At 36.1% G+C, this 12,960-nt stretch overlaps 1 protein-coding gene across 1 annotated transcript; it reads left to right on the top strand.

Moving 5' to 3' along the window:
• Nucleotides 1–8,148: 8,148 nt before the first annotated feature.
• On the top strand, nucleotides 8,149–9,111 carry LOC112802162 (multiprotein-bridging factor 1c). The gene has a single exon (XM_025845254.3). It carries the CDS (start codon nucleotides 8,170–8,172, stop codon nucleotides 8,890–8,892), a length of 723 nt encoding a protein of 240 aa, XP_025701039.2. The 5' UTR covers nucleotides 8,149–8,169; the 3' UTR covers nucleotides 8,893–9,111.
• Nucleotides 9,112–12,960: the final 3,849 nt, after the last annotated feature.

The following is a 12,960-nucleotide window of genomic DNA, read 5'->3' as shown; positions in this document are numbered from 1 at the left end:
ATCAAATGCAACACACACCATCTGTGTTTGACATGTGGCAGCTTGGCAAGCAACACGCATACTGCGTGTTGTACACGTGGCAAACGCTGGTTGCATGGCGTTGCAATACGTAATCTGCAAGGTGAGTCTTCTGCCTATAAAAACTGAAACTCGTAATCATTTTACTTCATTATGGGAGAGGTATTTTCCTCCAGGATTGGTGTGATGGAAGGCACTGCAAATGTAGTGGTTTACCACAACGATGAGGTCATACGAAATACATATGGGGGTGAATTTTGCGTGTGAGAATACCTTTTTATTTGCGGTTCCGTGCACTATATTTGCGGAACTACAGTACGGACTCTATCAAAGCATAGTGACTGATATTTTAAAGAAGGTGTGCAACATTCTCTACAGGCATAGTTATTAAACCCGACTCGACCTGGCCGGTTCGACCGAAAACCCAATCACCCAGTCATCTGGCCGAGTCAAGTCACTTATTGAACCGAATAAGCATGAGATCCGGTAAAAATCGGTTCGACCCGGCCGGTTTTATCAAAACCGGTGACCCGGTCGGTTAATACAACTCGGTCTGGGTTGTGTTTTTTATTTTTTTTTCTTTAACTTTACCTGCAAACGACGTCGTTTCAGATGCCTCTTCCCCCACCCCCTTTTGTTAAAACCTAATCTGAATGGAACCCCCCCACCCCCACCCTCATCTCTCTCCTCTGTCGACACTCCACGGGCTTGCCCTCACCGCGTCACTCTCTCATCTTTCCCCTCATCTCGTCAGTCATCACTCTCAGTCTCTCACAGCCTCACCTTGTCACTCTCTCGGTCTCACACTCATAAGCTCGTCGTCACGGTCTCGTGCTCCTGCATTCGCTTCGTCAGCGGAAGAAACAGACGGAACCAGTCAAGCAGCATCTGCTCCGTTGGATGATGGTGTTGGTCGTCGTCTTCTTGTTTCGTCGCGGTCTTGGAAGTTCGGAACCAGTTAACCAGGTGAGCTCTGTTTGAATTTTCAATCCTGTTCTTTCACTGGTTTCAGTGTCAAATTTGAATAAATTAGAATTGTTGTTGAACCTGAGCAAATTTTAATTAGAATTGTTGTTGAATCTGGTAGTTGTTGCTATTGTATTTGATTTTTCACAATTGTTACTGAACCTGAGCAAATTTTTGTTGCTAGATAACATAATTGGATTGAATTTTGTTGCTGGATATAAGAGTTGAATACTTGAATAAATTAGAATTGTTATTGAATCTAAGCAAATTTTAATTAGAATTGCTGTTGAATATGGTGATTATTGTTGTGTATTTGATTTTTTACAATTGCTGAACCTAAGCATATTTTTGTGTTGCTGGATAACATCATTGGATTGAATTTTTTTGTTGGATAACAAAATTAAATACTTGAATAAATTAAATTGTTGTTGAATATGAGCAAATTTTTATTATAATTTTTGTTGAATCTCGTGGTTGTTGCTGCTGTATTTAATTTTTTACAATTATTGCTGAACCTAAGCAATTTTTTTTTTGTTGTTGGATAACATCATTAGATTGAATTTTGTTGCTAGATAACAAATTTGAATACTTGAATAAATTAGAATTATTGTTGAACCTTAGCAAATTTTAATTATAATTTTTGTTGAATCTAGTGGTTGTTGCTACTGTATTTGATTTTTCACAATTGTTGCTGAACATGAGCAATTTTCTTTTGTTGCTGGATAACATCATTGGATTGAATTTTGTCGCCGGATAATAGAGGTGAATACTTGAATAGTTGAATTTGTTGTTGATTATCCTTAGTGAACTTCGGTGGTTGTTGCTGTGTTGATTAAAAAATTGCCTGGCTAAATCTTTCATTGCTGAAAATTTTTTGTTTCTTTTACTATAATTTTAAAAATGTCTTCATCTCAAACACTATCAGAAACACCACCATCTAAGGAACAAGCATCATCAGCAAAGACTTGTATTTTAAAAATGTGTAATATGTTGATCGTCCTTGTTCATTTAAATTATGAGAATATTTTGTACTAGAGATTAGTTTATTATAGATTAGTTTATTATGTCTAAAAATTGATATTAGATTATTAATATTTGTAAAGACTTGTATTTTAAGTTTTAAACCATTATTTTAATTTTATTTATATAGTTTTATATTTTTTTAATTATGACCATGTTAACCGGGTGAATCTGTGACCCATCAGTTGAACCAGTGACCTGGTGACCCAATCATATGACCGGATTAATTACTGGTTTGGTTCTGATAACTATATCTACAAGAGTCCAGTTGTCGTATTTGGCGGCCTGATACAGTTTGAAATTATGCCAATCGTCGATGAAACAAGTATTCAGCGGATGTTTCATATTCACCAACAAACTTAGGTACAACACCTGAGGATTGAGTTATATGGTGAGTTTGAGCATATAGCTGCAGATGAGGTTCAACATGACACAAATGTGCAAGATGACAAGACGAAGTGTACTTGGAAATAAATAATGATAGCGATGAGGAGTTCGAAGCTACGTACGAAGCTGGTGATGAGGACGAGGACGGGGATGGGCGAGGTGAGGCAATGGCAGAAACTTTAGTAGTTCCAACCGCAGTTAGTCAATCAATAGATGTTCCACTTTTTATGCGTAACTTAGATCTTGACGCCATACAGGCATTGGAATTTCCCGAATATGCAAACATAGATATGTAAGGAGTGGATAATATGTTTACTTGATTTGGTTTTAACGGATCGATGAGCGACAAATTTGTTTTCTTATAGGTGTTGCTGATCCTTAGGATGGGGAGTTTAGAATCGGAATGCAATACGGTTCAAGAAAATCAGTCATTGCGGCAATTCGGAGTTACACTATCTCCAAAGGAGTCGATTATGTTTATAAATCCGAACCACAAACGTTCTATGCAAAGTGCAAGACTGATGGACGTGGGTGCAACTGGCTTATCTGAGCCAACTTGATACAGAAGAAAGCCTGTTGAAAGATTCGGAGATACAATGGGAGGCACACGTGTTCCATGGGAATGATCTCACACGATCACTCTAATTTAGACTCAGACATGATTGCTGAGGTTATGAAGCCATTGGTTGAATCTGACCTTTTCATAAAGATCAAATCTATAATTGCCGAAATCCAGGCAATATTCAACTACACTATCAGTTACCGAAAAGCTTGGTTTGCAAAGCAGAAGTCGATAACCAAGGTTTTTAGTGGGTGGGAAGAATCTTACCAAACTTTGCCGTTGTGGTTCTTGGCAATAGTTCAAAAGATGCCTGGTTCACAAGTTCAAATAGAAACACGACACTTGTTTAATGGGAGTCAAGAGGTGGACGATGTTAGGATACTTCATCGGGTATTCTGAAGCTTCAATTCATGCATAAGAGCTTTCAAATATCGCTGGTTCAATACTTCTTCGCGTGGGCATATGCTGTCGACTTATCCGCGAAGAGGGTGGTACCCAGCAGACAGAAGATGCAACGCCTAACATAGCACTTAACAGGCTCGCATGTGTCTAAAGGCTATGTGTCTCTAATATGACGAACCCATGAAAGTTTTATGTAGCTTTTGGATGAACTGCTTACGACGGGTTCACTGCCGAATATCGCGAAACTCTGGGTGACCAAGAAGTCGTGACTGCTATCGATCTAACTAGTCACAACCTCTCCATTAATGGGTGGGCCGAATATGTGTAACACGTCCTCCAATGTCTCTGGCCATCACCTTTTCAGAAGAGCAGATAGTATCGCGAAATGCCCTCTGATCACTCCAACTTTCTAGAGCTGGTAGAATTCGGTAGTTTGTAAGGCTTGGTCAACCGCCGGATGCCACGTCTCTGGCTAGTCAAATTTACGGGACAGAAGAATCCTATTAACCTGGTAAATTTTAACCACAAAGGGAATTAATTTAATAAATAACAACAAGAATAAATTAATAAAAAAAATAAAATAAATAATAATTAGAAAAATTCAAATTTCTTATCATTCACATTCATATTTTTTTATTAATTTTATTAATAAAATCATTTAGATAAAAATTATTCAAATAAATAATGACAAACTATTAAACTAATGCTAACCAAATAAATACTAACAAATTAACCGGAAATAATAAACTTACATGGTTAAGATGTCCCAAATAGTTAATGATATGATCTTATGCAGACGTATAATTACGTACCATTTTAGATGTTCTAATCTTACTCTCAACTCTAAAACTAACTAATCACCCCTAACTAGGGGAGATAGAGGCTAAAAATATTTACATAATAAAATAAGACTAAAATAAAATTTTAAGAGAGTTAAATTAAAATTTATATATAATTTACATGTAAGAAATTAAAAATTAGGGGAGTCATTGCCCCCCTTTGCTACTATGTGGCTCTGCCCCTGCCCCTAACACAATAAATAAAATGAAATAAAAAAAACAGTTGCGGCTAATGACTATGGTTTCATGAGATGAGAGTGTATGATAATAGCGAATGGGGAACGAAATGAAATGAAATGAAGCCAAGCCCCACTCCTCCTCCGTTTTTATATACCGGAACCAAAACTAAACCATAATGACACTTGTTCCCAGAGCAAGGCTTGCCTCTTGCATGGAGACAGCAGTCAACACGTTACTTGCGTGCTGCTGCATGGCCGACACGTGGCAAAAGGAGGTTACCACGCACCCTGCGTGTTGTTTGGATGGAGACATGTGGCTTTCACGAATCTCTACAATGGGTAACATGGATGCTGCATGTTGCTCAGCAGCTGCTATATGACGAATCTCTGTTGAAAATCTTTGATAAAGTTGCTTTAAAAATTTGAACAGAATTTCTGCTACGTTAACACGAAACTTGCGTGTTGCCTGAAAACACGACATGTGGCGAATTTCTGTTGGGAATCTCTGATAAAGCTGTTTTCATTTTACGAAAAGCTAACACAGAATCTACATGTTGAGCAGTGTTTCTGACACTTTCACATCTCTGAAAAATACCCCAAACACCAATATTTAACTAAAACACCACTTTCTATTCCATATCTAAAATAATTTTTAAAATATAATAAAAAACTTAATTTTCAATATACTAAAATATAAATTTTATTTTTAATAATATTTAATAAAATACTTTTTATAATTTTCTTAAAATGTTAATAAGAGCCCAATTTTATCCATAACAATTTATTACAATTTTTTGTCCCACTATTGATATGGTAAATATTTAATATTGTTAATGTGCGTAAAGTATAAATATTATTAATTAAATAATATCTTTCTTAATATGTATATATATTTCAATGTTATAATTTTAAAGATAAAAAATATTAACTATATTTATATTAAAATGATATTAAGATTAATAAATTAACAAGAAGACCAATATATAGTGATGGTTTCAGTGGCTAAGAGAAGGGGGGTTGAATCTTAGCCCCTTTTTCGCTTGCTAACACTTGCTGGACTTTGGAAGAAACTTTTCTGTTTTTAGCTCGTCCCTAGCCACGAGACATTTTTTATTTTTCATCTGAACAGTAAAAACAGAATTGAAGTAGGAAGAGAGAGAGAAGATTACACCCAGATATATCCTGGTTCAGCTGCTAAGTGCAGTGCAACCTACATCCAGTCTCCATCACAACAATGATGGAATTTCACTATTATCATCCAGATTACAACTTGTAAAGTGCTAACCCAACTTACAAGGGGATTCCCATAGAATCATGAAACACAACACAGATGTACAAAGGAACTCTAAGACATCTATGGCTTTTTTCTTTTAATTTTGCTCTCTCTGCCTTTTTCCGCTCTATGGCTTTTTCATACAAACCTCACTGTTTGCCTTTTTCCATGAGACTCAAGACATGACAAAATTAAACAGAAAAATACAAAACATAAAACATTGAAGGAGAAGAAGAACTGCTAGCTTAGGTAGCTCTGAGAACTCTGTGCCTTGCACTCTCAAATCTTACTCCTTGAATCAAACCATGACTGTTCACCCCTTTTATAGAGAAGTGAAGCCTTCACAGTTGAAACACAAACCCGAGCTCAGCTTCTTTTCCTTCACAACAAAACCGGTTCGGCCACAAAGAGAGAAGAGGTAACTCATGCAAAAACCAACATGCAAATACCTCTAGTCCTTCCTTGGTCATCACTCTTCATCAATCCGAGCGCTCCATCCTTGGCTTCCTCTCCAAGATGGATTTCTGGCCCTTGATGCTTCATGATGATGATGACTACATCTGCTTCAATCTCTGCCTTCAACCATCACTTCGCCACTCTAGCTACTCCCTGTGGTGGTTGAGCAGAATCAAAGACAAGTCACGCCTCCAAGATCTTCCTTGTTGGCCGAATCTTCAATGTCCATTTTTGAGCATGAAAAGCTCAAGATAACCTCACCAAATCTAACCATATTTGGTGAATATCTCAGCCACAGCTCATTTTTATTTTAGTATGTTTTCTTGCCATCATTAGCTTGATGGTCTTGATGCATGCAACTTCTTCTTTTTCTTGGTTGAAGAACATTTCTTCCATTGTTTCCTGGACAAGGACCGAAGAAAGAAGAAGAAAGAGATGAGAGAGAATAAAGGAATCTGAAGAAAAGCAATGTAGAGTGGTTAAACACATTAATTTGAGAATAGCTTGCTTTTACTTCCCTTAGAGTGGCGTGCATAGTCATAATAGCCATCAAATCAATCTTCTCTCTCTTTCTTATGTTTCCAATGCATTAATTAAATTTGAATTCCATCCAAATTGAGAATTGGAATCCGTTGGAGCATGCAACCATGATCAAGAGAATGGGTTTTTAAATGAATAAAGTAATATTGTGTTCCATCTCTCCCCTTTTTGTTTCGGACCAAACAAGTTGGTTATACACCAATAATATATTTGGGCTTGCATATTCAAGTCTGGTCCAAACCAATTCAGCCTCAATGATTAAAACCATTTGTATGAATGCTGAAAAATCAAACTGGGCTTGCTGTAGATTTCCTTTATTTTCGGCCCAACATAAATCTGCACAACAAAATTATTAATTAAGCAAGTGTGAATTAAGATCAAATTAATAATTTTGTAATTATTTGTTTTTTAATAATGTTTGTTCATCACAAATATTAATTTGGAGTTTTCCAAACTCATCATATAGTCACGATATAAGAACCGAAAAAATAAATTAATAATAGAGAAAAGCTCTGCATACAAGTCATTAGGGCTTGTATGTTTTACAAGTTAATTAACGAATAAACCCCAAAAACGCGATGCAAGGTCTACGTTCTTCTTCTTCTTCCTCTTCCTCTTCTTCTTCTTTTCTTTCGTTTCTTACCTTCTCTTTCTCGTTCTTCTTCTTCTTGCTGCACGTTCTTCTTCTTCTTCTTCTTCTTCTTGCTGCACGTTCCTCTTCTTCTTCTTTTATTTCGTTTCTTGCTTTCTCTTTCTCGTTCTTCTTCTTCTTGCACGTTCTTCTTCCTCTTCATCTTCTTCTTCTTTTCTTTCGTTTCTTTCCTTCTCTTTCTCCTTCTTCTTCTTCTTCTTCTTCTTCTTCTTCTTCTTGCTGCACGTTCTTCTTCCTCTTTCTGTTCTTCTTCTTCATTTATGTGCTTTTCTCTGTTTTCTTTCTTCGTTATTCTCGATTTCCATTTTTTTTACATCAAGCTCTGAAATCGTTTTTGAAGAAGAAGAAGCAGCAGAAGATGAGGAGGAGAAAGAGAAAGAGTTCTGAAATATGCTTGTATGTGTAATAAGCCTCTTAATAATATTTATTTAACTAATTTCGTAATTATTATGTATGTGACTAAGAATATTAAATATTTTTTAAATTTAATAGAACGAAGAACATTATATTAAATTAAATTCATTCGAAATAAAAATAAAATATTTCAATGGACAGTACTCCAAGTAAGATTCGATCTAAAAACTAAAATAAACCTTTAGTCTACTTTTAATTGATTAAGTATTTTCACACTTTTTAAAAACCAAAATTGTAAGGAAATTTAATAAATTATTTGCTTAAAAATACTTCTTATATTTTCTATTCAAACACAAAATTATTTTTTAATAATAAATTTTAAGAATATAAATACTTTTTTAACCTTCGTCCGTCGTCCCATTGTTTGCTAACTTTGCTTTCCATGATAATGAAGTTCATAATCTATAATCAACCTCCAAATAAGGAAAAAAAAAAAAGAGAGTATATATTCGACTTGCTTGATGAACAAGAAAGAAAGAAAATATCCACGGCATTTGAAAACGCCACAAAGCAACGAATTGGATATAGGTCGAACCTTCTGGAGAAACCACACAAACGGCATTACGGCACCCACCCAAATCACACAAAGAACGTTCCAGAGACACTCATTTCACCAAGCCTCGTATATATATCACCATCTCTCTACCATTCTTTTCAGTTTTCAATTTTTCTTCTTCACTCACAACCGGTTTTCTTCATTCAATTCATCATTTCGTTTTTCTTCAAAACTTACCTCGTGTTTTGCAACGATGCCGACTCGATCGACGGGGACCATAACGCAGGACTGGGAGCCTGTGGTTCTGCACAAGTCCAGGCCCAAGGCCCAGGACCTTCGTAATCCCAAGGCCGTGAACCAGGCCCTGCGGTCGGGCGCCGAGGTGCAGACCATCAAGAAGTTTGACGCGGGGTCTAACAGGAAGCCCGGGCCTGGGATCAACGCGAGGAAGCTGGAGGAAGGGACGGAGCCCGCGGCACTGGAGCGGGTGGCGGTGGAGGTGAGGCAGGCCATACAGAAGGCCCGTTTGGATAAGAAGATGAGCCAGGCAGAGCTGGCGAAGCAGATCAATGAGAGGCCGCAGGTGGTGCAGGAGTACGAGAACGGCAAAGCCCAGCCCAACCAGGCCGTGCTCGCTAAGATGGAGAGAGTTCTTGGTGTCAAGCTCAGGGGCAAAATCGGAAAATGAAAGAAGATTTTCCTTTAATAACAGTGCTTTGTGTGGTGTTGTGTTGTGTTCTGTTCTGTTCTGGATCAGGGTCTGTTGTTTAATATCTGATATGATGGAAGGGAACTTTACAGTGTGTGATTTTAGGGAGAGAGTGTTAACAAAAGTTTGATAGTGTAATGAGATCTCGCTGTAGATTAATGTTATTATGACTTATTTGATTTTAAAATTTGGAGATTACATTAATTTGCATATGAAAATTTCATTAACTAAATTGTTTGTTTTCCTAAGAATAACATTGTAATGAACTAATATGATTCAGGTACTAACTAAGAAGACATGCATTTAGTGAGACACCACGAGACCAAAGAGGCAAAGATGGAACAAAAAGTTTCATAAAGTGGGAATTTTATGTGCGAGGAAAGGTATACATAGCTTCAAAAAGTTTCATCCGATCCATTTTATTTGATAAAGGAGACATTGAATTCAAAGCTAAGGAGAGTTGTAAATTGGAGTTACAACAGATTTCTGTTGCAGGTACATATTCTTTTCCAAATCCACTCTGTTTATACCCTCCATAAGGAATGTCACTCCCAAATATGAAATAGCAGTTGATCCAAACAATGCCTGCACGAATGGATCTGGACACTGTGTTTGCAATATCCAAATTCTTTGTCACAATTCCTGCTGCTAGCCCATATTTGGTGTTATTAGCCCTCATAATTGCCTCTTCAATAGTCCTGTTTCAATTTTCCATCTATTATTGTAACAGTAATATACAAAGAAAACATAAAGTAGTAACTTGTGTAACTTACTTGAATTTCATTAGTAACATCACAGGGCCAAATATTTCATCTTGTACTATAAGCATGTCCTCCAGAAAATGGTTGTTTAACAATAAAAGGGAAATATTTGACAACATGATGGTTAGTTGTCTTGTTTTCCCAAAAAAGGCTGATTCAAATATTCAATACTCCTTTTTGGAGATAACGTTCACCTTAACATCAGAGAAAATTGTTGGCTCAATGTAGTAGCCCTTGTCTCCTAATCTTTTACCCCCATATAAAAGGGTGGCTCCTTCTTTCTTTCCATGCTCTATGTAGGAAAGAATTTTCTCAAATTGCTTTTTATCAACCTACAAAGGGATAATAGTTACTAATAAAAGATAATTATAATTATTTGTTCTTAATTTTATTCGTATCGATATATAATCTATCTACTATTTAGACTTTATTCATTAACAAATGATGAATGTAAGGTATATTTATTTAAAATACGACGAAAATGATATAACATGATATGGTAATATTTTCCATATACCTGAGGGCCTTGCTGAGATTTAGGGTCAAAAGGATCACCAACAACCCAAGCTTTTGCTTTCTCTACCAACTTCTTCTCAAATTCATTATATATCCCTTCCTGAACAAACACACGTGAACTTGCAACACATATCTCACCCTGAAAGATTAGAAGAGGTGACTTTCCTCTTAATTCAAGTGAAACTTGTTTCAAGTTGCTGCTAGCTGCAGCATGCATTATTTCACCGCCTACCTCTGTCGAACCGGTGAAGCTAACCTGCACACACATACAACGCGATAGCCAAGTTACATTGCGGTCAGTTACATGAATCAAACTATCCAAGACATCCCACAATGTGACTTTAATATGATGCAGTGGTCAAGCCACAATGTTGAAGTTATTGGAGATATAACTATTAATGTGCATTTTTCTGAGCTTAAACTTTTAGGAGAAGTAGTTTCACGATATAATATAACTTTTATGATTTAAAGATTTAGAGTTCGATTCTTATTGACCTAAAAAGAAGAATTATTCTTATCAAGTGATTACCTTATCAACATGTGTGAGGATATTGTGGCACCAGCAGTGGGTCCAAATCCTGGTACTACATTGAGCACGCCATCTGGAATTCCAGCCTTAGAAAAAACAGAACAAACACAATATTCAACTTAGAAAAGCAAGAAATTAACAATGCAATGTGATATCCAAAAATTGGACAACAGAACCATTATTTTACTTTCAAAAATAGATACAATGTTATAATCACATTAACTAATTGAATTAATAAAATAAGTATGAAAGTTCAAGGTGAGATTTTATCATTTGCTACCTTAATTATCAGCTATCATACTCTACATTTTCGTTTTGACTGATCAACCAATTTCAGTAACTTTTTTTTCCAGTGATTGGAAATGACCGGCGTCCCATTTTATATATGGTTGCTAAAGTAACAGTTACAGTGTGAAACCATGCATGCATATTGTTGAGGAACTTCAAGTTTTGTGATTCTTTCATTTGAGCACTTCAAAATGCATTTTTGTAATTACAGAATGTTAGAATGAATTCATGATGCTGACAAAACAACGTAACGACCAAGATCTGATCTGGGCTTCTAGATGTTTCTAGAACCTAACTTGCTCCAATCTGGGCACACTATAGAACCGCGATACATTTATGATCCAAGGTTGAAGGATAATACACTTGCAAGCATTTGACAAGGCAAAGCGCTTTTTCCGATCATAAAAATGCTACCAGATTGGATCAAAAGCCGAAGAATTTCGCTAGACATGCAAGACGACGGCTGTGTTCACAAGAAGCTTGTTCCAAGAGCCAGATCACTTAGATTTGAGAGTATTTGTAATCTAGTTGTTCCAACCTCATAACTGTGACGAAGAAAACCAAGTATATTTTAATTGATGAAATGGTGAATTGACTCAATTTCTCAATAGCATACGCATACAATAATGTTTGGATGAAGACGGAACTTACTGGCATAGAAGCTCAGTAGCTCACAGTCCACTATACTGTCGGGGCCAGGCCAGCAAGATGGGGTACGGCATCAACAAGCTTTCTCTGTAATGATTATTGTAGTCTTCGAGAGGAGCAATGCAACCTATACTACCATCCAAGGTACCAAACAATAAGTCAAATCGATTGGTTTTATTGGAGCCAGAACCACTTCGATCACATGGGCACCGACATGAAATTCGGCTCTTGAAAGAAGCTCAGATCCTTTCCAACTCTCGGACATCTTTTCTCGCAAACATTACAAAGGTTATATGCATTAATGAAGAAAAATGAAACAAAGATGTCACACAACCTTCAGAGCAAGAAGCAGCATTGTTCTTATTTTTTGGAAAAAGGAATGTATTTATAGAAAGAAGAAAGAAAAATATGTATGGAGCATCAGAAAATGTGCTGTAAATTCATTAGACATAATTATACACAACAATCAAGCCTTTTTCCAATAGATGGAGTTGGCTTTATGGATGAAACATCAGAGAAATAAAAAATAAGTCTATGACATGAATGCAACTTGCCAGAACTTCATGCTTTTCCCAAGTTATAATATGAAAAAAAAAGCCGTAAATGCACATAAAAACAAATAAAACAAAACACAGTAGCATATAGCCTTGAGACCAACCTGGATGTTCTTTTGATCATCTGAAACTATGAGATTCAGAGTACTCCCATCAATCAGAAATTCGGTTGCAAAGCAATCAAGATTACCGAAATCTTTGGCCAATATGCTAAGTTGAGTACCCTGCTCTTTCCAACTAAGAAAGTATATACTTTTATGGATGTCACCAATGAGGATGAAGTTTTTTACCTGAGAAAATGTTAACAGATATTACCTAAGAGAAGTAGAAGAAATTAATTCAATAACATCCATTTTTATCTGATTCTCATTTTCTTTTGTTCAATATATTTAAGCTAAGCATTCAAAGCTTATTTCACTAAAAAAATTACAGGGACAGATGATTTCAAAATTCTTTTAATTTTCCATTTAGTAAAACTTGTGTAAATATTAAATACAGATACAAATAAATAAACTTTGCATCTCATTTTCCCATTGACTACTATATATAAACTTGGTTGCTATTGTTTGATAAAAGATTTAAGGAAATCTCACTTACTATATTTAAGCTCACAACATGTAATGGTGGTGCATAAAAAAACGGAATCCCATTCAACTCAGTGCCAATCCACTTGTGTAAAATAATTTTTGGACCAGATGCTATTTACAGATGGCCCTGAAGAGAGGCCAAGGCAGATATAGCTCCTTTTAAT

Source organism: Arachis hypogaea, chromosome 5, assembly GCF_003086295.3.
Source record: "Arachis hypogaea cultivar Tifrunner chromosome 5, arahy.Tifrunner.gnm2.J5K5, whole genome shotgun sequence".
Taxonomy (NCBI): domain Eukaryota; kingdom Viridiplantae; phylum Streptophyta; class Magnoliopsida; order Fabales; family Fabaceae; genus Arachis; species Arachis hypogaea.
Note: the sequence above shows the minus strand (reverse complement) of the source record. Positions and strands in the feature narration are given on the sequence as shown.

Coding starts and splice junctions, on each gene's coding strand:
- LOC112802162 (XM_025845254.3), top strand. CDS start 8,170: ATGAACAAGAAAGAAAGAAAATATCCACGGCATTTGAAAACGCCACAA.